The sequence below is a fragment of the Hypanus sabinus genome, chromosome 7 (assembly GCF_030144855.1).
Source record: "Hypanus sabinus isolate sHypSab1 chromosome 7, sHypSab1.hap1, whole genome shotgun sequence".
In the NCBI taxonomy this organism is placed as follows: Eukaryota; Metazoa; Chordata; class Chondrichthyes; order Myliobatiformes; family Dasyatidae; genus Hypanus; species Hypanus sabinus.
In genome coordinates, this window is record NC_082712.1 from 19623500 (window position 1) to 19649130 (window position 25631).

General features: G+C 41.7%; 1 protein-coding gene across 2 annotated transcripts in view; it reads left to right on the top strand.

The window, feature by feature from the left end:
* Window positions 1-211: 211 nt before the first annotated feature.
* sap30l (sap30-like) overlaps window positions 212-25631 on the top strand; it is a 31441-nt gene continuing 6021 nt past the window's right edge. The window contains exons 1-3 of one of the 2 annotated variants that reach the window (XM_059974282.1): window positions 212-1038; window positions 9146-9181; window positions 11694-11819. In XM_059974282.1, coding sequence (XP_059830265.1) covers window positions 853-1038; window positions 9146-9181; window positions 11694-11819 — 348 coding nt within the window. In that variant the 5' untranslated portion in view covers window positions 212-852. The remainder of the gene's footprint in view (window positions 1039-9145; window positions 9182-11693; window positions 11820-25631) is intronic. The other variant, XM_059974283.1, reaches the window with a different exon arrangement.

The following is a 25631-nucleotide window of genomic DNA, read 5'->3' on the forward strand; positions in this document are numbered from 1 at the left end:
CCTGTCCACGCGCGCGTGCGCGCCCGTTCTCGACGGCATCTTGGGAGATGCAGTTCGGCGTCTGAATGACGAGAGCGGCGTGCGGTGAGAAGGACTCAGTTTCCCGGTGTGCATCGGGCTGTTGCAGACGCAATAAGTCGCCACCAATCAGCGGCTGAAGCAGCGTTCGTTTGGAACGCTGGCAATGTATCAGTGTAGGGGCATTATTTCCTGATTCCTTTTGGAAGGGTTGTACATGGCAACAGCTGTTGGGCTGGACTTATGTGTTGCAGCCAGCCTCTGCGGGCAGACGCAGAGTAAATTATAATTTTTGTTTTATTGTTTTTTTTGTTTCTCTTTACCTCCCCCAACCCCCCCCCCCCACTCATATGCTTGAGAGAAAGAACGCGTGCAATACTATCCATGAGCTCGAGGTTGGTACTGTACGTGTGTCTAAGGCTGAATGAAAACACCATACTTCAATCCCGGTAGCAGTGTGTATTTTTTTCGTCCCCGCCCCCTTTATTTTTCTTTAAAGACGCGCATTAACGCCGCAAGATTGTTAGAGAGGTTTGCACGGCCATTGTGAGGTGGTTTGGGGAAAGAGAATTCAATTTCTTGTTCAAATTGCAGGAATTAAACCCGCTGCCAAAGTTACAGCATGAGTTCTTTAACCCGCCGCTAAAGGAACACGTTCTGCCATATTGAATTCTCTTTTAAAATACATATATCTTTTAAAAGAAAGAGTTTTTTGTTGTTGCCGTGGAAGTGGGGAGCACAACCGCTGGTCTCGAGCCGACACAGTGTTGAGAGATCCGTTCTCCGAAGGGGGAGGGGGTCTGAAGAAACCGAAGAAAAGAGGTAACAAAAAGAATGAACGGTTTTAGTACCGAAGAAGACAGCCGGGATGGCGGCGCCGGGGCTCCGGGCTTTGGCCACATTTGCTGTCTGGTTGACGATGGAGAGAGGTGTAACCGCCCTGCCGGCAACGCCAGCTTCAGCAAAAGGATTCAGAAAAGTATTTCGCAGAAGAAACTCAAACTGGAAACCGACAAGAACGTGAGTCTGATCTTTTTTTTTAAATCCCCTTGATTTTCCAATTCAGTCCTATTTCTCCAAAAGTAACCCAAGTTGTCTTGTAAATAAAGAGGAGGGGGCGGGAATAAACTATTTTCAGTATCTGCAACTCAGCAGTTAGACTGGACAGAAGCAAATGTGAAACGGGCTGTCATGAGGCCTGAAATGTGCATTTCAACACTTAACCTGCCAACGGTGTCGCCTTTTAAAAATTAAAAAAAAATCCGTTCAGATTTTTCGTTTCGATTATTCCACGTTGTATTTTTTTTTAAATGGGAGAACGACCAACATCTCCACAAGCTTGGCGCGATGGTTAAAAACTCACGTAAACTGTATATCGTGTATGACCTACAGTTTAACATTGGTGAGCGGTGGCAAAAGACTTGGCGAGTGAAATCGTCTCCCGACTAAGATGGTACATTGTACTGTAGAGTTGGTTACTACGAAGTCCTCAGACCAGAAAAGCTTCCATTCTTGACTTTAGTTCATTCACCAAAGAGGCTGTTTTCAGACTGCACGGTTAACGCTAGGGCTGATTATTGATAGCTACGCAGTGGCTCTCTCTATTTCTTTGTATGAGCATCGAGCGAGAATATATTTTTGGATTGCGATGTCCTCATGGTCAAGTGGTCCGTCGACACATACAACCTAGGCGGACCCGTGAAAATTGCTCGTTTGTTGCACTTGAGCTGACAGCCTCTATAATATTAAATACTGATGGTGAATTGGTAGAAAGCTGCATCACGGGAGATATTAAACGAAAGTGACTATTACAAAACAGTGTACAATGAAAATTTAGTTTATACACTTGTAGCTCCTTTTTCAGCCACTGAAGATGATTTATAAATTTATTTCATGACCGATTTCTGGGAGATATGGTAGCGAGTTTGTAACTGAGTCCCACCTGGGAAGGTGATCCTGCTCTTTGTAACTTTGAGATAGTTGGCCAGGACCCTGGGGAAAGCTCCGGAGCTCCTTGACTGGATTCCTCCAACTGGGGTTTCATCCCTGCTAAATCTCCAAAATCAAGTTCAACATCCATCACACATCTGACAATAATTATCCACCCCACCGTGACCCTCCTGAACTCCCTGCCATCCTTGATGCATTTTAAACTGTAGAGCAGTACGACACAGAAGCAGGCTCTTCTTCCCACGGTGTTAGTACTGCACGCATTGTCAAATTAATCCAAATCCCTTCTGTTTGTACACGTTCCATAATCTGGCATATTCATGAGTCTGTCGGGCAATTTCTTAAACCCTACAAGAAAGAGGGAGAGCCTGTCTGAGATACCAAAGTACTGGGTTATGCCTGTAATTTTTGATGGACTCCTCATCAGGACCCCTTTGGGGGCTTTTGCATGGTGGGGGTGTATGGCGCAGGTGGGAGGGGAAGAGATCAGTCGATGCTGCTTGTGCAATGGGGTGGGCTTCAGGGTTCTGGTGTTCCATTCATTCTATAGGGTTTCTTGTTTCGTGAATGTTTGTAAAGAGTAAGAATTTCAGGTTGTATAAGTTCTCTAATATTAAATTGAACCATTTGTATGTTTGTACCACTACCTTGGTTGTCTGTTCCAGAAAGCTACCACTTGGTGTAAATAAATAAAATCTGTCCCAAACGTCTCCTTGAACCTTTTCCCTCTCACCTTAAATGCATGTCCTTTAGGTTTTGAATTGTACTGCTGTATTTGCTTTACCAACTTTTCCCTCTGCCTCTTTTTTTTTCATTTAGCTGGTTGTAATTCATTCTATCAATCCTAACTGTAGTTTAATTGCCCAGAGTGTTTTATCTTCCAGACCTTGCAGAGTTTGCTCTGGCACTCCCCCAATGATCTGACATTGACTCCCTGCTTTTCACATCATCGTGGTGACTCGTGGAAACGTCACTGAGAAATGCGGCACAAGTTTTCATGTACCCGCTGACTGCCTCATTCTTAACCCCCTTTCGTTTCTCTATCCAATTCCTTGTCTACTGCCCTTGGGAACATGGGCAGAATTTTCCTGCAACTCCTCACTGGGCAGACAGAGCCATTGCTTTCAGTCTCCATCTTAAAACCACTTCCTTGTCACCTGCCCATCATCTCCCTGGTGCTCCTCCTCTTTGCCTTTCTCCCATGGGCCAGTCTCCCCCCCAGATTCATTCTTCGTCAGCTCTTTAACTTGTCCACCTATCCTTTCTTAGCTTTTCACTTCATCCCACTTACCCTCAGAGTTTCATCTATCACTTGGCCGCTTGTGCTCCATTCCCTCCCCATCGCCTCATTCCGGCTTGTTCCACCTTCCTTCTCAGACCCGCTGAAGGGTCCTGGCCTGAAATGTCAACTGTTTATTCCTCTCTGTAGATGCAACCTGACTGGAGTTCCACCTCCACTTTAGGTATGTGTTGCTCTGGATTTCCAGCTTCCGCAGAATTCCTTGTGCTTCCTAGGCTCTGACAGCCAGCTGTCCGAACCTACCCCAGGCAGTATGTGACTGTTGATTTAATCTTGGTGAACCTCAAACCACACCTCCACTATTTCCACCATTTGTAATGTGGCCTGACTCTGCTGCCTCAAGACTCATGAGCCTTGGGTCCCACATTGTCAGCTGCAGGAACATTTGTTACTTTTCACTCTCCTCACCTCTGAACTGATTCTAAACTTAGACTCACTTTCAAAGACTCTACAACTCGTGTTCTCAGTATTTATTTTGCGATGTTTGGATAAGCACATGAATGCAAGGAAAATGGGAAGATACGGACATTGTGTAGGCAGAAGACATTGGTTGGCAGTGTGATTGCTAATTTAATTGGTTCAGCATAACATTGTAGGCTGAAAGGCCTTTTCCTGTGCTGTACTGTTCTATGTTCTACAGTACTCTGCAAAAGTCTTTGACTTTTTAAAATTTAAGTTGTTTTATTTTTTGTCCTCTGCATTCATGTCAGTAAAAAGAGCAAAATATAGATTTCCAAATGTGCTTTTTACAAAAAATTCTCTATAATATTGAATTGTTTTTTGGAATTTATAAGGAAGTAACAAAGTAATAGGCCACTTTTCAATTTAAAAAAAAATGGATTACTTTGCAGATATATTGCCCAATGCATGATTAAGCAGAGATAACATGTGGCATGTTAATGATCAATGACATAATAGATTAAATGAACTAAAATGATTAACTGAAACAACAAACAGGTGTCAGAGGAATCAAAATTGGATGTTGGACAACCAAATTAAAAGGTGAGAGTGTGGCAGATGTTGGCAGTTTAACCTCCAAATCATCAATCCTTGGGCAACGGCAAGAGTAGGCAGAGCATCGAGGCACAAGGTGGTCATCCTGCATCAGCAAGGTTTTGCGGAAACCAAGAAGAAATTCAATATGTGCTGTCCAAGATCTTTTTGAAGGAGTACAAAGCAACAAGCGAGGTTGAGAACCTTTGACAGGACTTTGCTCTGATGTTGCTGGATAAGACCTGAATGCCTGAATTCCCTCCAGCTTTATAACAATTCTTTGATTCTGTGTTGACCAGAGATTAACCATTGAATTTAAAAGCAGCTTATTGAGATTGATGCGTAGTGTCTGAGAAAGCACCAAAGGCAGTATAATCATTCTAAACGTAAAAGTTGGGGGAATTTCGATGTAAAATTTGTGCCCACATTTCCCAGTATTATTTTCAGGCAAAGTAACTAAATGAGAGAAACTGCTTAATTGCCTTCTAGCTTGTACACACACCCCGACCTTGTTCTGTCTTCTCCCCACTTCCAGAACTGATGAAAAATCTGGTCCTGAAACATCAATTATTTATTCGTTTCCATAGATGCTGCAGACCTGCTGAGTTCCTCCAGCATTTTGCTTGTGTTAAAATTAATTGCTGCCCGTCTTCAATCCTTGAACACTGTGAGAACTTGAAGTGAACTTCTGCTTAGTGTGGACTAGATCCCTTTTTACACTATTATGTAGAAAGTTGCTATCAAACAAGAACTTTAGAAGTGATTCGTGAAGTATAAAAGAGAAAATTGCCCCCTTGCACATTGTCATATCTACATAAGTGTGATAATAAGTGATTTAAGTTTGACAGACTTTTATAGATGTTTAATGGAGAGTGTATTATTTGGCGGCATGACAGCCTGGTATGGAGCTGCTAATGTGTTTTCATACCAGGAAATCCTACAGAAAGTAGTGGATATGGCCCAGTCCATCAAGGGTTAAGCCCTCCATGCTGTTGAGCACATCTACAGGAAAGCAGGGATTCTCATCACCCACAGCATGTCCTCTTTTTGCTGTTGCCATCAAGAAGAAGGTGCAGGAGCCTCAAGACTCGCATCACCAGGTTCAGGAACAGTTATTCCTCCTCGACCATCAGGCTGTTGAACAGAAGAAGACATCAGGCTGTTGAACAAAAGAAGATAACATCACTCAACTTCTCTTGTCCCATCATTGAAATGTTCCCGGAACCTATGGACTCATTTTCCAGGGCTCTTCACCTCATGTTCTCCATTTATTTATTGTTTATTCATTTGTTATTATGTCTTTTTGTATTTGCACAATTTGTTGTCTTTGCATACTGGGTGAATGCCCAAGTTGGGAAGGTCTTTTGCTGATTATATTGTGGTTATTATTCTATTATGGATTTATTGAGTATGCCTGCTAGAAAATTAATGTCCATGCTATATATGTACTTGATACTTTGAATTTGATGGAATGAACCCCATGTCTTCTTTCAAAGTGCTTGCAATGACTGGCTGCAGGTTGTCCCTTTTATTCCACAGTTTTGCTCTTCCTCTATTGTTATAATTTCCTTTTTTTTAAACAAATCTTCATACTGTCCTGGTCCACAGCCAATCCATATTTTTCTCCCTTTCACAACAGTACTGACTTTGGCTTTCTGAGCCCGACATTCTGAAATGCAGTGTGCAATCCACAGCCACTTCACTTTGCCAAGTACTTTGAAAGGCCTAGACAGAGTGGACACAAGAGGATGTTTCTTATGGTGAGACTAGGACTAGTGGACACAGCCAGAGAATCGAGATGAAGAGGATAGGTGGTAAATCTGCCACAGGTGGCGGTGGAGGCTAAGTCATTGGGATACTTAAAGTGGAGAGCGAAAGAGTTCTTGATTCGTAAGGGTGTCAAAACTCGTGGGGAGAAGGCAGGAGAATGGAATTGAGGGGGATAATTAATCTGCCGTGATGGAATGGTGGAGCAGTCTCGGTAGGATAAGTAGGTTAGTTTTGCTCCTGTGTCTTTGGTCTTGCATCTATGGTCTTGTGGAATCCCCTTTTGTGACTGTCTCAAAGTTTATTTGCTTTTATTTCTGTGCATCAGCCTGGGGACATCACACTGAGGTTTAAAAAAAAAATGCTAAATAAGTCCAAATGCGATAAAATGGCCAAATTATAACTGCAGTATTGTGGAGGTATTAGTACATGTGGAACAGCCAAGTCTTTGAGCAAGATTTTGGAGGTGGTTTTAAACCCCATATTTCAGTTTTGATAGTGCTAGTAACCAAGTCAAGACAAACCTTTAAGGATCCCAGTATACTTCAAATTATATGATAAAATAATTCTAAAGAAGAAAGTCTAATTTCCTGGTTCTCTTTTAATGAGTAAATCTTATTTATGATAAAGTTTCATAATTTTAAGTCTTGAATGATATACAAAACAAATCCTTAAACTCCACTTCAGAACTGTCATCTACCTATGTCAGTGGAAAAGTTGATGAAATAGTTTATTTTCTAAAGCTTTGGTCATAGCCTTGAACTGATGGTGTTTTTTGGTCCACCATCTCTCTGATGTCACTGATTTGCCAAATTCTCTTGCCTTTCCCTCAAAACTTCAATGCGTCGAGTGGATATCAACGTTAGTTTCAAAAATTGGCATTGGATCACTTCCAACACCATTTCGAATAGTATAATTAAAACCATAACTTCAGTGTAAAAGACAAATGCTCCAGGAATTCCAGTTCCGTCCTACTTGATCTTCACTGTCCTGACGAAGTGTCTTGGCCTGAAATCTGAATTGTTCATTCCCCTCCATAGATGCTGCCTGACCTGTTGGTTTCCTTCAGAATTCTGTCTGTTGCTCTTTTCTCCCCCACTTGGTTTTTTCTCGCATCTTGATCGCCACCAGAAGCATTTTGTTTACCTTCTGTATCAAGCAGGTTTTATATTTCCTTGCAAATCTGCTACTTGTGTTTTCATCTAAAGCCCGGTGACACCACTGTCTTGACCCTTTGCTAGTTAAAAGTAAGTTTATTATCAAAGTACACGTGTCACCATATGCTACCCTGAGATTCATTTTCTTGCGGTCATTTGTAGTAAATACAAAGAAACACAATAAAATTATTGAAAAATCACACACACCAGGACACACAAACAAACAAAGTGCAAAAGAAAAACAAACTATGTAAATACAAAGAGAAAAACAAAATAATAATAAATAAGCAATAAATATTGGTAGCATGAGAAGAGTCCTTGAAAGTGAATCCATAGGTTGTGGGAGCAGTTCAGTGTTGGGATGAGTGATGTTGAGTGAGATTCCCTCTCCAAGAGCCTGATGGTTGATCGCAGTTACTGTTCTTGAAACTGGTGGTGAGAGTCTTGATGGCAGAAACGAGAACCGAGCATGGCCTGGATTGTGTGGGTCTATCGTGGACGCTGCTTTCTTACAACAATGCTTAATGGTGCCAGAAACTTTGCAAGTTTCTCTTTTTCTTGTAAAAGTTCAAAGTAAAATTTGTTATCAAATACATGTTACCATTTACTACCTTGAGATTCATTTTCTTGCAGGCACTTACAGCAAAAATAGTAGAATTTATGAAAAGCTATATGTAAAGACTGACAATCAACCAGTGTGAAAAAGATAGATTATGCAAATAAAAAATACTGAGAACTTGAATTGTAAAGAGTCCTTGAAGTCAATCTGTAGGTTTCAGAATCAGTATAGAGTAGATGTGATTGAAGTTAAACACACAGGTTTAGGAGTCTGGTCAAAGGGTAATAATTGTTCCTGAACCTGGTAGTGTGAGACCTGTGGCTTATGTACCTCCTTCCTGATGCAAGAAGAGGGCATGGCTTAAATGGTAAGTGTCTTTGGGTGCTGATTTCTTGTGGTGGCACTCCGTATAAATGTGCTCAATGGTGGGGAGGTCTTTGCTTGCGTTGGCCTGTGCTGTCTCCACCACTTTCTGTAGTTGTTTCCATTCTTGGGTATTGATGTTTCCATACAAGGCTACAAAGCAACAATACCACATCTTAACCAAATGTTGGATACTTTTAATCTTACAAGAGCATGTGAGCTTGTTTAACAGATTGCTCATCATGTGCTGCTTGAGCCTTGCAGTTCGCATGAAAGTTTGTCTTTTTTCTGATGAATTCTTGTGTGTACTTCTCAGTACTCACAACTCAATTGCTTAATAAACCATGTATGGCTTGGCAAGAGCTGCACAAACATGCTCTCTACCATATTGTTAGGTACACCTGCTAGTTAATGCAAATATCTAATCAGCCAATCATATGGCAGCAACTCAATGCATAAAAGCATACAGACATGGTCAAGAGGTTCAGTTGATCGGAGCACACATCAGAATGGGGAAGAAATGTGACCTAACTGACTTTGACTGTCACATGATGGTTGGTGCCAGATGGTGTTTTGAGTATCTCAGACTGCTGATATCCTGGGATTTTCTCACACAACAGTTTCTAAAGTTTATAGAGAATAATTCAGAAAACAAGAAGGCATCCAGTGAGTGGCAGTTCAGTGTGCAAAACTGCACCCTGTTAATGAGAGAGGTTAGAGGCGAATGGCCAGACATGGTTCAAGGAGATGCCAGTAACACAAATAGCCGCACATTGTAAAAATGTTATGCTGAACAGCATTTCTGAATGCACAACACATCAGACCTTGATGTGGATGTTCTACAGCAACAGAAGACCGCAAAAAGTACAGTGATCACTCAATTAGGTATATGGGTTACCTCAAAGTCGCCACTGAGTCTATGTAGAAGTATTTGGTTATAGCTTTACCTCATAGTTACTGCAGACTGGCAGTTCATCTCCAGAGATGTCTATCCCTTTGATTTTGTTAATGATTCACATTGATGTGCTGTCTTTGCAGAGATACCTTAATGCTGCGAGTTTTGTGAATTACCAGGTAAGTAATTCTTGCTCACTTCCAAAAGGACTCGCTAATGTAACACCCCATACATTTCCCAACCCCGTGTCTCTTTCTCAGCATGACCAAGGTGCCCCTGGTTAGTCACAAGTTGGGTGATATTTTTAATTTCCCCAAAACACAGTATAGGTGACCCATGTTATAAGGGTTTGCGTTCCTACAAAATGTGCGTATGGAGTTGATGTGGGATGTAGGACCCATTTCTCTGCTGTGCAGATTTATGATTCTTTGACAATAATCTTTCCCGTGTCTCCTGTTTTAACTCTCAGCAATGCCTTTTAATATTTCCCTTGTGTTTCATGTTCACCAACATTCGCAGCATATCTGGTGAAAGACAACTTTGCTTTCATTTTATATATTTCTGGCCATCCATTTGGTGCCTTCCACTTTCACACTTTTTTATGAAAAAAATCTTTTAGTATGTCCCCATCAAAACCTTAATTATTTTGAAGACCCTTACCAGGCCACACCTTGGCCTTACGTCATCACCCCTCCTCCCCTCACAGTAGGATGGAGAATCTGTTATTCTTAATGCATGTAGAGTTATAATGCAGTAGAGAGATAGCATGGGAGCAGGCCCTTTGGCCCAACTCATCCATACTGGTCAAGTTACTTATCTGAGTAATTATTATTTGGCCCATTTTCCGCCACACCTTTCCTATCTGTACCTGTCTAAATACCCTTTAAATGTTGTAATTTTGCCCCCCACTTCCTTTACTATCTTTATCCATGTATCCACAGCCTGTGTAGGGGAAAATATTACCCCACCCTTAAATTTTTCCCCTCTAATTTATGTCCTCCAGTTTACTCGCCTTCCCCAGGATGAAAGACTGACCATCAGTGTTGCCTCTTTTTTTAAAAATTATTTTACAGCTGTGTGGACCAACCATTCCTCTGACAGGAAATTTTTACATGACCTGTAAACTGTGCAGCACTTTAAATTGTCCACATTAGGTCCAATGTTCCATTTCTGGATTTGCATTTGATTGAATTCATAAGACTGAATCCACGTTTGTGGTCAGCACTAAACCTTGAAATGTTCCAACAATGTCAACAAGGAATGACAGGCCTTCAGATTCTTCTTTTCTAAGCACCTGATTCAACATATTAATGAATTTCTTAATTGAAACAGGCTCAACTTTCTCAGAAACGACAAAGTTGAAATCATGGTTTTGCTGCAATATTTTCGAGGCAACGCTTCTGTTGTTTATTGTAATAATAGCTGTTTTTTGTTAGTCATACAACATTCTCTTTTCCAAATTCAAAATTGGTTGTGCCTGCAATTGAAACAGGGTCGAAAGCTGTCCATTCTCTAACTCATCATGAGGAAATCTATTATCCAAGTGATTACACACATGCCGAATGAATCAAACAGTAGGTGCAGTATCGACAACAGAATTTGTAGATGCAAGCAGATCTTTCACTTTGTTACTCCTACAGTATCACTAAGGTATTATAACCATAACTTGTCAGTTTTTACTTTTGCATACTGCAGTGCTTCAATTGTATTCAAACAACTTTTTTGAAGGATTTTAGAAAGAGATCCCAGATCTTCTAAGACCATAAGACATAGGAGCAGAATTAAGCCGTTCAGCCTATTGAGTCTACTCTGCCATTTCACAGCTGATCCCGGATCCCACTCAACCCCATACACCTGATAAGATCATAAGATATAATTAAAAACAGTTAATGCTGCTCATTATTATTCATTCATTACGTACAGTGTCATTTGACGTGGCAGTCATGGTCTAATGATCATGATTGTTCTTGGCAAATGTTTCTACAGAAGTGGTTTGGCATTACCTTTCTGGATATAATTACCTCCGGGGATTTGCAAGTGTCTTTGCAAGGCCATTGACCCCCGGCCATTATCAATACTTTTCAGAGATTGTCTGCCTGGTGTCAGTGGTCCTGATTGGTCGGGAGATTGGGGGGGGGGGGGGGAGTTACTAAGCAGGTGCTACACCTTGCCCAAGGGTGACCTGCAGTCTAGTGGAGGGACGTAGCACCTTGCACCTCCTTTAGTAGAAATTTATTGCCACCCTGCCATCAAGTCCATATGTGGATTGGTCAAAATATTCAGGCAGTACTTGCTGATTTAGAAAATCTGTATTATTATTTTGAACATCTGATTGTATTAATGTATAATTAATTACAGGGTGTTTCACAATTAACATCAAAATGATAGTATAATTTCAAAATTAGATTGCTTAAAAGAAAATTCCAACAGTGTGGTAACAAAGGCTATGTGCACGGGAGCATTTCAGTTGCTGCGTGACTGAGCATCTGCGTAGTTTGGAAAGAACGGTGGTGACCATTCACTTTATGTATGCTGCCATAATTTTATAAACCTCCAATGCCACCTGACCCAAAAGCTCCAGCCTATCCAATCTCTCCTTGTAATTCAAGACTTCAGTTTGGTATCATCCTCGTAACTTCCAGATCTGCCATTAGTGTATTGTAATGTAGTATATTTTTGTTTGAATTTCAGGTCCGACATTTGTACATATGTGACTTCCACAAAAGCTTCATACAAAGTGTGCGAAACAAGAGAAAGAGGAAGGGAAGTGATGACGATGGAGGTGATTCACCAGACCATGATGCTGAATCCCCGGAGGTAATTATATCCAGTATCAGTAGTTCCTATTATAAAACTGAATTTTGTAGTTACTTTTTAAAACGTTGTCCTTTCTTTCATGATGGTGCTTTAAATCTTATACAGGCATCCCCGCTATCCGAAGGTAGAGCGTTCCTATGAAACCGTTTGTAAGCTGAAATGTTGTAAAGCGAAGAAGCAATTACCATTAATTTATATGGGAAAAATTTTTGAGAGTTCCCAGACCCAAAAATAATAACCTACCAAGCCATACCAAAAAACACATAAACCCCAAAATAACATGAACATATAGTAAAAGCAGGAATGATACAATTAATACACAGCCTATTTGAAGTAGAAATATTGTATGTACTGTGTAGATTCACTTATCAGAATTGGGAAGGCAACGAACTGAAACGATTTGTAGAAAAAGAATCAACTGCCTGCACAAGGCTTCACAGTCATGGTAGTCTTTCTTGGGGTAAACACAAGTATAAAGCAGGCGTCTTTTTTTTTCATAAAAGCGAAAATTCTCTTTGGCTGGTGAAAACAGGTACTAATTTAGGTCATTCGTAACAGCGAGCTGTCGTAAAGCGAACATTTGATAAACGGGGGCCACCTGTATGAGAAAATTTATAGCAGACAGATTTCCAGGTTCTCTTGAGTGTGCTGAATCCTTCTATAGACTCTTAGAACATTATAGTACAGGAACAGACCTTTCAGCCCATCTAGCATGTGTCAAACCATTGATCTGCCTAGTTCTATTGATCTGCACTTGGACCATGGCCCTCCATACCTCTACCATCCTTACCTATCCAAGCTTCTCTTAGATGCTAAAATCAACCCTGCATCCACTACTTGTGCTGGTAACAAGTTCCACCCTCGGAGTGAAGAAGTTTCCCCTCATTTTCCCCTTAACAATTCACCTTTCACCCTTAACCCATGACCTCTAGTTGTAATCTCACCTAACCTCTGTGGAAAAAGTCTGTTTGCATCTACCCTATCTATACCCCACATAATTTTGTATACTGCTGTCAAATCTCTCCTCACTCTTCTATATTCTAGGGAATAAAGTCCTAACCTATGCAACCTTTCCCTATAACTCTTGACACCACAGGACCCCAGCATGGCAATATGTTAACTTTTTCCAGCTTTTTGAGCTTTCTCAGATTATTTTATGTGATGTAAGGACTTTGTTAAATAACTGGATGTCAATATTGTAGATGCATCAATTGTAATCTTCCAAAAATCAATAGATTCTGACAAAGTAAGTCTATATGACAGAACTATTCAAAAATGTCTGATGGCAAAATATGAGTATGGACCAATTAGTCATAAGACTTTTGTTGGGAAAATTTGGTAAGTAATTTATATGGAGAATTGTAATCCAATCTCACACAGTCAGCAAAGCTGACAAATTGTAGTTTTTGTGCAAGTGCTGACTGAAGGAAGCAGTACCAATTTGGATTTCATGCCTCATGAAAAGTCAGGTCTACAGGATCAATACAGCTCAGCACATCGTGGAAACTAGTGTCCCCTTGATGGGTTTTGTCTGCATTTCCATGGGCTCTGGCAGCATGGTAGCATAGTGGTTAGCACAACGCTTTGTAGTGCCAGTGAGCTGGGTTCAATTCCCACCTGCTCTCTGTAAGGAGTTTTTGTTCTCACTGTGACCGTGTGGGTTTCCTCTAGATGCCTGGGTTTCATGTAGGTGCTCTGGTTTCCCTCCAAGGTCGTACCAGTTGATGGGTTAATTGGGCATTGTAAACGGTCCTGTGATTAGGCTAGGGTTAAGTGGGGGGTGGACAGCGGGGCAGGAAGGGCTTATCCCAATAAATAAATTTCTCTTTGCCCTACTAAAGAAGCCCATATATTCAAAGACTTCACCTATCCTGAGCATTCTCTGCCCAACCCTTTGGGCAGAAGATACATAGTCCTGAAAGTGAGTATTGTCAGATTTAAGGTTGGTTTTCTTCCCCCCCCCCCCCCCCACCCCCCCAATGAAGCTGTAGAATGGTTCCCCTACTGCAGGGGTTCCCAACCTTTTTGTGCCCTGGTGCCTTTCCATTAACAGAGGTGTCCATGGATACCCCGTAGGGAATCCCTACTCTAGTGTGATCAGAAGGACTTTTGCCCTCACCATCTACCTCATTCTGACCTTTCACTTTACTGCCTCTCTGCACCGCTCTTTCTGTGTAGCTTTTTATTCTACATTGTTGTCTTCTGTCAATGCAGTGATATGATGAAATGATCTATATGTTTAACATGCAGAATAAAGTTTTTCAATACCTCAGTACATGTGACAATGATAAACCAATTGACCAAGTAATCTCATGCGTAGAATCACTAACAGGCAGGAAACAGTGAGTTGGGAGAAGGAGCTAATTTTTATGCTGACAACCTGTGACAATCAGATCACTGGGATTACAGCGGTTTACTTGGTATACATGTACATCAGCTCGTTAATACAAATATCTAATCGGCTAATCGAGTGTCAGCAACTCAATGCATAAAAACATGCAGACATGGTCAAGAGGTTCAGTTGTTGTTCAGACCAAACATCAGAATGGAGAAGAAATATGATCTAAGTGACTTTGACTGTGGAATTATTCTTGGTGCCAGAAGGGGCGGTTTGAGTATCTCAAACTGCTGATCTCCTGGGATTTTCATGCACAACAATCTCTAGAGTTCAGGGAATGGTGCAAGAAACAAAACCATCCAATGAACAGCAGTGGGTGGAAATACCTTGTTAATGAGAGAGGTCAGAAGAGAATGGCCAGGCTGGTTCAAGCTACAGTAACTCATAACCATGAGTTACAACAATGTTGTGCAGAAGAGTATCTCTGAACTCTGGACATGTCGAACCTTGAAGTGAATTGGCTACAGCAGCAGAAGACCACTCCTATACCTAATGATTTGGTCACGGAGTGTTTTTCTTTTAACAGAAGTGAATGTTAGTAGCAGATGGTGCAAAAAATTATGAGAAGGGCAGTTACTGAAGTTTACAAGCAATTCGCTGAAATATTCTTGGTTAGTAGGTGGTCAAAAAAATTGGTGAATAGAACATAATTTAGAAGTTGAGCACCCCTTATCTGAAATGGTTGGGGCTGGAAGTGTTTTGGATTTTTGGAATATATAACGAGATAGCTTGGGATCGCCATAATTTCGGACTTTGAATTTGTCTGCTGCTGATAAGCAGTCATTGACTTGCCATCACATGTACTTAACAGTAAATATTATTACATACTATTAAAATAGTGAAAATGTGTGCAGGGTAACAAAAACAACACGGCAGCATCAGGAGAATACCTGAATCAGCTGTTGTATAACAACAAAGAACAGCAAGTTTGGTCTCCACTTACCGTGCTGTTTTTCGATTAAAGTAGTATTTGTGTTTTACACTTTTAATACCTTACATAAAATCTAAAAAGAGTTGTAGGTTTGTTCATGTTAGATTTCATCAGTGACATTTTGAAAAAAGATTTAATGCCATTATGTAAGGTATAAACCCAATCAGCATTGTAGATTTCTTCCGTTGCTAGATTTTTTGAGATCAGCAGCAGTTTTAAAACTTTAATCCCATGCCTTAAATTTCTGCAGCTGGTCTGCTGAATATTCACAATTACCTTCCATTTTCAGTTTATGATAGATCTTTGCTTGTTTCATGATCGGCATACCATGAAGCGGCATATGTTCACTCCAACGCTGACGGTACAAGGTCGATCTTCATTTTTTTGCTTTGTACAATATTTTTCATGAATTTCTGTTCATTACATCTGGAAGGTCACGTCTCAGAACTGTCTAGTGCGCAGAGACCTGTGCATCACCTGGGAGCCTTTCCAGTGTTTTTTGGAATTTTCCATTTGTGACGTCATGTCAGTGCTCAAAAGAATTGATTTTGGAGGTTTCCAGATTTTGTAATTTTGGATAAGGGATGCTCACCCCGTAGATCTTCATTTTCAAAGAAAACTATTTAAATGGAGAAAAAGAACAGGGCAAAGGGATTTGTGGATCCCTGCTTGAACAACAAAAGCATGCACGTAATGTAGCAGCAGTAGGAGGAGGAGGAGGGGGGCAGAGGGAATGGTAGCCTTTATTTCAAGAAGTTGGAATATCAGAGTAGAGGAGTCTTACTTCAGCTGTAGAATTTCAAAATGCATTTCAAATCATTGTCAGAGATGTCAGCTAGGCTTGTTTGAAGAAAATACTTCTCAATTGCCATCAGCATATAACCTGTAGCTCCAGAGGTCCTTATGTACTAGTCCTCTGTTATACTAAGATAATGAATGCCTAATGTTTGATGCCCAGACCACAGTTGGAGAAATCGGTTCACTTAGTTGTCCTCCTATACGTATACAGGCAAAGGCTAAAGAGCATAGCTCCAGAGATTAGGATAAGAGGTGGTTGTGGGAGGTAGAGGAGCTGTTACTGGGTTGCTTCCAGTCAGTGGATTGCATCTTATTCGAGGACTTGTCTAGTGTTCTGAATGAATCCACATTAGTTGTAATGGACTCTATTAAAAAATAAACGGCTATAGTCGAGTGTCTCTCCACAATCGTTCAGAGTCTTTCCCGAGCAGAAGGCCTGGATGAACTATGAGATCTGAAATTTGCTCAGATCCAGATCAGAGGTATCCGAGTCTAGTGACCAAGAAAGTTGCAAGAGGGCCAGGTATAATCTCCTGAAGACCAACTCGTGGGCAAAGTGACAATTCCAGACTAAGCTTGAATCAATGGAGGATGCTCGACAGTAGTGGCAGGGTGTAAATACTATCTCCTTTCAAAAGTTAAATCAAGTAACATAGGAGACAGCAGGCCTTTGCTTACAGATGAGCTAAAAGTCTTTTGTGCTCAGTTTGGCCATCAAAACCTGGAGTAACCATTGCAAACTCCCACATCTCCGGGCGATGCTATGATTTCTGTCTCTGGATCTGACGTGTTAGCAGCCATCAAGAGGGTGAGCCCAAGCAAAGCATCCAGCCCAGACGGGGTTCCAGGTCAAGACCTGTGCTGATCAGCTGGCTAGTGAGATCTTTGACACCTCAGTTCAGTAGTGTGTAGTACCCACGTGCTTTGAGCAGGCTTCAATTACTCAAGTGCCAAAGAAGAACAAGATGACCTTTCTTGATGACTATCACCCAGTAGCACTTGCATCCAAGTTGGTGATGAAACATGTCAAGTCCTGCCTGCACAGATGAAAGTCACTTCTCCAATTTGCCTGCTGGAGCAACAGATCCACAGCAGGTGCCAACTCATTGGCTCTTCACTCATCCCTAGGACATCTGGACAGCATAGGTGCATACATCTTTATTGACTACAGTTCAGCACTCAATACCAATATCCCCTCAAAGCTAATAAATAAGCTCCAATACCTTGGCCTTAATACCTCTGTGGAATTACTGAATCCTCAATTTCTTCACTTGCAGACCCTGGATGGCAACTGCTTCTCCATGATCTCTATCAGCATAGGTGCACCACAAGGCTGTGTACTTGGTCCTCTGCTCTACACACTTATGCTTGCAATTGTGTGGCCAAGCACAGCTCTAATACCTTATTGGAGTTTGATGACATCACTGTCATAAGCTGAATCAACGTATGGGGGAGGGGTTGAAAATCTGGCTGAGTGGTATAACAGCCTCTTAATGTCAGCAAGACCAAGGAGCTGATTACAATCTTCAGGCGAAGGAAACCAGAGGTCCACAAGCCAGTCCTCATTGGAGGATCGGTGGTGAAGAGAGTCAGCAACTTTAAATTCCTAGGTGTTATTATTTTAGAGGACCCAGCACACAAGTGCAATTACGACAAAAGCTTGGATGTACCTCTACTTCCTTAGGAGTTTGTAGAAATTCAATATGACATCTTCGAAGGTTGGAGCTTAGTCATGATGGTGCTGAACGGCGACTCCTTTGCTTGCATCTTTGGAAACGGCTCTGTTTCCATCTTTAATATCTCTATTTTCCCTTTTCAGGGTTCTTTTGAAGACCCTGACTTTGGTTTTACGACTGGCCATTTTCCGACACGCCAAGGGCACAGCCTTGGTTCGCCTTTGGAGGCCTAGGATCTCCGGGCTCTGGAGACGGGTGGCTCAAAGGTCGGTGTCCTGACAGACTGCTGTGTTGTTGGAGCAGGAAGTTCTTTGGCTGTGTGCCCATGCTGAATACTGATATGTTGAATACTGGGTGAACGTGTAGTCTTTGGAGTGGTGCAAGTCTGTGTCTTTGCTGTTGCTTCTGCCGCGTGGTTGAGTGCTCAGCGGTGGTTGCCGATGCTTTTGTTTTTGCCGGTAGGGTGGGGGGAGATCATTGCTTGCAGCAGCTTATGTGTTGTCGGGGGGGATCTGGGGGGGTACTTTGAGGTTCTAACATTTAACTGCCATTCATTCTTTGGGGCACTCCTCTGTTTTCTTGGATGGTTGCGAAGATATTTCAGAATGTATATTGTACACATTTCTCTGACATTAAATGTACCTTTTTGAAACCTTGAAACTATGACAAACGTCTATAGATGTACAGTGGAGAGTATATTGACTGGCTGCATCACAGCCTGGTATGCAAACACCAATGCCCTTGAATGGAAAATCCTACAAAATAGTGTGTATATTATGTCCCAGTCCGTCATGGTAAAGACTTCCCAACCACTGAGCACATCTACATGATGTGCTGTTGCAGGGAAGAAGCACCCACAATCAGGGACCCCACCACCCAAGGCAATACCTCCATGACGTCCACCTTTTCTACAGCCGTGACACTAACTCTGATCAACAGCGCCACGCCCCCACCTCTTTTGCCTCCTTCCCTGTCCTTTTTGAAATGTCTAAAACTCAGAACTTGAGGTAACCATTCCTGTCCCTGAGCCATCCAAGTCTCTGTAATGGCCACCACATCATATCTCCAAGTACTGATCTAAGCTCTAAGCTCAACTGCTTTGTTCACAACACTCCTTGCATTAAAATAGATACATCTCAAACCTTTGGTCTGAGATGGAGGTTTTTTTCTTAACACCACTGCATCAGGGTGATGACTTCTCTGTAGACTCTCTTGTTATCATTTGAGATTGGGCCAATCAATGTAGTATTGTCAGCAAATTTGATTGGTAGATTAGAACTGTGGGTAGCGACACAGCACCAATGCTTCCAATTGTACTGCTTCCAATGTATTCAAATGTTTCCCTGTCTAAGGAGACCTTGATTGAACTCGCTCCTCCAGATATGGTCTTGCCCATGCTTTGTACAACTGAAGCACAACTTCTACTTCTGTATTTAATCTTTAATTTGTTAAAGACAGGTTACAGATTTATTTGTCACATGTACATCAAAACCTACAGTTCAATTTATCATTTGTATCAAATTAGAGCAGGAGTTTGCTACCGGGAGTCCACGGACTCCTTGTTTAATGGTATTGGTCCATGGCATGACAATGGCTGGCAACCCTAAATTAGTGGATTGTGCTGAGAGTGGCATACAAGTGTCACCACACTTCTGGTGTCAGCATAACATGCCCACAAACTCACCGGCTCTTACTGTATATCTTTGGAATGTGGGAGGAGACCGGCGTTCCTGGCAGAAACCCCCACGGTCACTGGAACTAATTGGTGATCGCTGAAGCTGCAAAGTGTTTGCACTAACCGCTATGCTACAATGAAAACACATTGCATGCTTTCCTAATTACTTTCTGCATCTGCACATTAACCTGTTGTGTATCAATCTTTAGCATACATATCTGTATATCTGTAGCATGCATTCACTCGCCAGTTCGTTATTTTTCTTTCTTCCTGCTCAAAATGGCTGATTTCACTTTTTCTAGCATTTGTTCTCCTTTTTGGGTGGCGGGTTGGAGATGTTTCTATACCAAAGGAGGGATAAGTCGCTCCTTCCCTCTACAATCGTGCAAGTCACCCTTCGGTAAGGTATAGCCATGGGAGCAGATGGTGCATATCACAAGTTCTGGTTATGTGACCACTGACGCCAAGCAGACAATCTCTGAAGAGTATTGATGACGGCTAGGTTTACCCGTCTTGTAAAGGCACTGCCCAGAAGAAGGCAATGTCAAACCACCTTTATAGGAAAAAGTTGCTAAGACCATGATGGCCTATGGCTTATAATTATGCTCCTTTTTCAAGATTTTTCTCACTCACTTAATCTACCTGTTCCGATATCTCTTTGTAACTTCCTTATGTCACTGTCATTCCGGCACCGACAGTAGGAAAGTAATATGTGGTGATATTTGCAGACTACTTTCTCCCCATACCCCCCCCCCCAAAAAAACATAAGTAGGTTGTGTTAGTTGATGTAAATGACACATTTCACTGTATGTTTCAATATATAGATAAATCTATTGGGAAACGAGTTAGGACAGGTGACAGAAGTGTGTGTAGGGGAACACTTTGGTTCCAGTGATCATAACGTCATTAGTTCCAACTTGACCATGGATAAAGATAGATCTGGTTCTCGGGCTGAGGTTCTAAACTGGAAAAAGGCCAAATTTGAAGAAATGAGAAAGGATCTAAAAAAAAACCTTGGATTGGGACAGGTTGTTCTCTGGCAAGGATGTGATTGGTAAGTGGGAGGCCTTCAAAGGAGAAATTTTGTGAGTGCAGAGTTTGTATGTTCCTGTCGGGATTAAAGGCAAAGTGAATAAGAATAAGGAACCTTGGTTCTCGAGGGATATTGGAACTCTGATAAAGAAGAAGAGAGAGATGTATGACGTGTATAGGCAACAGGGAACAAATAAGGTTGCTTGAGGAGTATAAAAAGTGCAAAAAAACTTAAAGAAATCAGGAGGGCTAAAAGAAGACATCAGGTTACTTTGGCAGTTAAGGTGAAGGAAAATCCTAAGAGCTTCTACAAGTATATTAAGAGCAAAAGGATAGTAAGGGATAAAGTTGGTCCTCTTGAAGATCAGAGTGGTCGGCTATGTATGGAACGAAAAGAAATTGGGGAGATCTTAAATGGGTTTTTTTGCATCTGTATTTACTAAGGAAACTGGCATGGAGTCTGTGGAAATGAGGCAAACAAGTAGTAAAGTCATGCAACCTATACAGATTGAAGAGAAGGAGGTGCTTGCTGTCTTGGGGCAAATCAGAGTAGATAAATCCCCAGGACCTGACAGGGTATTCCCTGAGACCGTGAAGGAGACTAGTGTTGAAATTGCAGGGGCCCTGACAGATAAATTTAAAATGTCGGTATCTACAGGTGAGGTGCCAGAGGATTGGAGGACAGATCAGGTTTCATTGTTTAAAAAAGGCTGTAAAGTAATCCAGGAAATTATAGGCCGGTAAGTTTGATGTCGGTAGTAGGTAAATTATTGGAGGGAGTACTAAGAGATGGGATCTACAAGTATTTGGATAGACAGGGACTTATTAGGGAGAGTCATCATGGCTTTGTGCATGGTAGGTCATATTTAACCTATTAGAGTTTTTCGAGGAGGTTACCAGGAAAGTGGATGAAGGGAAGGCAGTGGATGTTGTCTACATGGACTTCAGTAAGGCCTTTGACAAGGTCCCGCATGGGAGGTTAGATAGGAAGATTCAGTCACTAGGTATACATGGAGAGGTAGTAAACTGGATTAGACATTGGCTTAGTGGGAGAAGCCAGAGAGTAGTAGTGGAGAATTGCTTCTGAGTGGAGGCCTGTGACTAGTGGTGTGCCACAGGGATCAGTGCTGGGTCCATTGTTAGTTGTCATCTGTCTCAATGATCTGGATGATAATGTGGTAAATTGGATCAGCAAATTTGCTGATGATACAAAGATTGGAGGTGTAGTAGACGGTGAGGAAGATTTTCAAAGCTTGCAGAGGGATTTGGACCAGCTGGGAAAATGGGCTGACAAATGGCAGATGAGTTTAATGCAGAGAAGTGTGAGGTATTGCACTTCGGAAGGACAACCCAAGGTAGAACATACAAGGTAAATGGTAGGACACTGAGGAGTGCAGTAGAACAGAGGGACATGAGAATACAGATACATAATTCCCTAAAAGTGGTGTCACAGGTAGATAGGGTCATAAAGAGAGCTTTTGGTACATTGGCCTTTATAAATCAAAGTATTGAGTATAAGAGTTGGAAAGTTATGGTGAGGTTGTATAAGGCATTGGTGGGGCCGAATTTGGAATATTGTGAGCGGTTTTGGTCACCTAATTACAGGAAGGATATTAATAAGGTTGAAAGATTGCAGAGAAGGTTTACAAGGATGTTCCCGGGTCTTGAGAAACTGAGTTACAGAGAAAGGTTGAATAGGTTAGGACTTTATTCCCTGAAGCGTAGAAGAATGAGGGGAGATTTGATAGAGGTGTATAAAATTATGATCGGTATAGAGTGAATGCAAGCAGGCTTTTTCTACTGAGGCTGGGTAGAAAAAAAAACAGGACATGGGTTAAGGGGGGAAAAGTTTAAAGGGAACATTGTGGGGGGGCTTCTTCACACAGAGTGGTGGGAGTGTGGAATGAACTGCCAGATGAAGTGGTAAATGTGGGCTCACTTTTAAAATTTAAGAAAAACTTGGACAGGTACATGGATGAGAGGTGTATGGAGGGATATGGGCCAGGTGCAGGTCAGTGGGACTAGGCAAAAAAAAGGTTCAGCACAGCCAAGAAGGGCTGAAGGGCCTGTTTCTGTGCTGTAATGTTTTATGGTTCTAAATTAATCTAAACCTGTTAGATCCCCAAATTTTGCAAATCTGCTTTCAAAGCCTTCACCTACCAATTAAATAGATTGTACACTAATGAGGCGACTTGTGAACTTGAGGCAGCCGGGGTGGGGGGGGGTGAAGAAAGCTTTATTTATGGCTACTCTATGACGTCTGACTGTCAAGTGTACTGCTAACTAATCAGAATGATTCTTCCAGATAACACTCTGGATTATTCCTGTGTGAGGACTGACTTCTGACTTCTGTTCACAACATTTTTGAAATGCACCATGAAGTCATAAATTAAATTCAAATTTCTGCTTGAAATTGAAAGAATTTTACTTCCGATAAGTTAGAGTCATTACATTTCCGAAAGCAGATAAGAATTGCATGTGACTTGATGGAGGTGATTCTGTCTTTTAGTTAGTTTTCTCCTGAGTTAGAAGGCAGCAATTAGTCTCACCCTGACAACTTGTGGACAAATTTCAAGCTTGAATTTCCAGCAAACTGTAAGGAGAATGCAAAACTAGGAAAATGTGGGGTGTTTAGTTTTGAGATTTGCACTCAGTGGTCACTTTATTAGGTACAGGAGTGGACCCCAGTGTTGTCGTCTGCTGCTGTAGCATATCCGCTTCGTTTCGATGTGTTGTGCATTCGGAGATGCTCTACTGCACACCACTGTAGTAACATGGTTGCTTGAGTCACTGTTCCCTTCCTGTCGACTTTAACCAGCCTCTGACCTCTGTCAGTAACAAGCTGTTTCTGCCCACAGAACTGCTGCTCAATGGAAGAATTCTTGTTTTTCCACACCATTCTCTGTAAACTCTATAGAGACTGTTGTGCATGAACATCCCAGGAGATCAGAAGTTTCTGAGATACTCAAATCACCCTGTCTGGCACCAACAGTCATTCCACGGTCAAGTCACTCGGATCACATTTCCTTCCCCATTCTGATGTTTGGTCTGAACAACTGAACTTGACCATGTTTGCAGGCTGGTAGGCACTGAGTTACTGCCTCATGATTGGCTGATTAGACATTTGCATAAATGAGCAGGTGTTCCTAATAAAACGGCCACTGAAAGTATAACATCTGTTTTGCTTCTCGTTACTTTTTAAAGAAAAGTCGAAATTACTGGAAACACTCAGCAAGCCAGCTTTCATCTGTGGGGAGAAAAACAAAGCTCAAAGGGACCTGAGGGCCAACATTTTCACACACACACGGTGTGGGTATGCAGAACGAGTTGCTGAAGGAAGCTGTAGTGGATACAATTAAGCTTAAAAGACATTTAGGCAGGTACATGGATAGGAAAGGTTTAAAGAGATGTGGGCCAATTGCAGGCAAATGGGAGCAGCTCAAGTAGGGACTTTGGTATACATGGATAGTTTGGGTCAGGTGACCTTTATACTGTATAATTGACTTTAAACATAATATTTCAGACCCTCAGCACTAGGAAGTCTTTTAAAAAGTTGGTTTTAAGTTGCAGAGAGGATGGGGAGACAGATGACTAGGACTGGGGAATATTTCTGAGGTAGCACCGAGTGCTAACATAATTTGGATATGATTAATTCCTGCCACTGTAAGGAGCTTGTACGGGCTCCCCATTACCATGTGTGTTTCCTCCCACAGTGCAGTAGCGTGCTAGTTGGTAGGTTAATTGGTCACTGTAAATTATCCTATGATTAGGCTGGGGTTAAATCGGATTGTAGGTTGGTGCGGCTTGAAGGATCAGAAGGGCCTATTCCGGGCTGTATCCCAATAAATAAGTCAACAAATTTAACTAAGGTCATCTGCCTTCATGAAAAGGAACAGTCCATGTGTATACTAAGTGAAGCAGGAAGTTTCACTGTGGAGCATGGTTAATTTTACAAACAACACCACTAAAATAGATTATTTTGCTGTTTTTAGGATCTTGTGTATAAGTTGGCTTCCACAGTTCCCCGCACAAGAGCGATCATGCATACTGTCGTGTGTAAGGAAGGTCCTTTGGGACATCTGAGATAGTGAAAGCAGCAATGTTGAGCGGAATTAGCAATAAATCGGAAACACACTAGAACTAGTTCAGTATATCAAAATCCATAACTCTTATTGGTTTATAACTGTCACATGTACCAAGATAAAGTGAAAAAATTGTTTTGCATTTTTTTATCCAGTCAAATCATTACACATTGTATTGAGGAAACAAGGTTTAAACAATAAAAAATGCAGAAAAAAAGTGTAAAAGCGACTGAAAAAGTGGAGTGCAGGTAAAGAAAGTGCAAGATCACAACAGAGTAGTGTGTGAGGCCAAGCGACCAGCTTATCATACTAAAGGTCAGTTCAGGAGCCTGATAACAGTGGGATAGAAGCTGTCTTTGAGCCTGGTGGTACATGCTTTCAGGCTTTTGTATCTCTTCAGTGGGAGAGGAGAGTAGAGAGAATGTCCAGGGTGAGTGGTGTTTTTGATTAACGTGGCTGCTTTTTACTGGGGTAGTGAAAAGAGAGGAGAAGCTGGTTTCTGTGATGTGCTGGACCCTGTCCACAACCCTCTGTAACCATGGCTGAAGCTGTTGAAAATATTTGTTGCTTAGTATGAAGAATTGTATTTGTTCCTTTGATATGTGCCGAATGCTATTATAATTGATCCAGGTATTTGCACCAAAAACAGTAATTTCCAGCTCCTTATGAGTGTACTTTACCCCAGGTTCAGGTTGGTTTGCACTCCTCTGGGAGGATGTATTGGAGCTGCTTAAGTGCTCTGCAGTTCCTGTTCAAACCTGTTCAAGTCATTTGGAGAGCCAGCTGTACTCTTAGAGCGGAGCTTGACCTGAGCTAAAGTCTTCAGAGGGGAGAAAAAAAGCTATCAAGTAGACTGTTTAATGGCACAAAGGAAGCTTGGTCTTCTCTTACGCTCATTGAGACTATCAAATTAGTTCAAAGACTTTTTTGAAGAGGTGCAGTTGTTCAGTTTAGTATTAGAGAATGTATACATTGTACAACCTGAAATCATTACTCTTCACAGACAACCAAGAAAACCCAAAAGGATGAATGTCAGAAAATGTTAGAACCCCAAAGCCCCCTCCCCCTCCCCGCTCCAGCAAAAGCATCAACCCACCACCTGCCATGCAGCAATAGCAAAGCCCTGTCCCCCCCAGAGACCACGATCTAGATTCCATCAAAAACTACTGTCCATCCCAACACTTCGACATCTCAGGCAGGCTTTCTCTCTCATGAGCAAG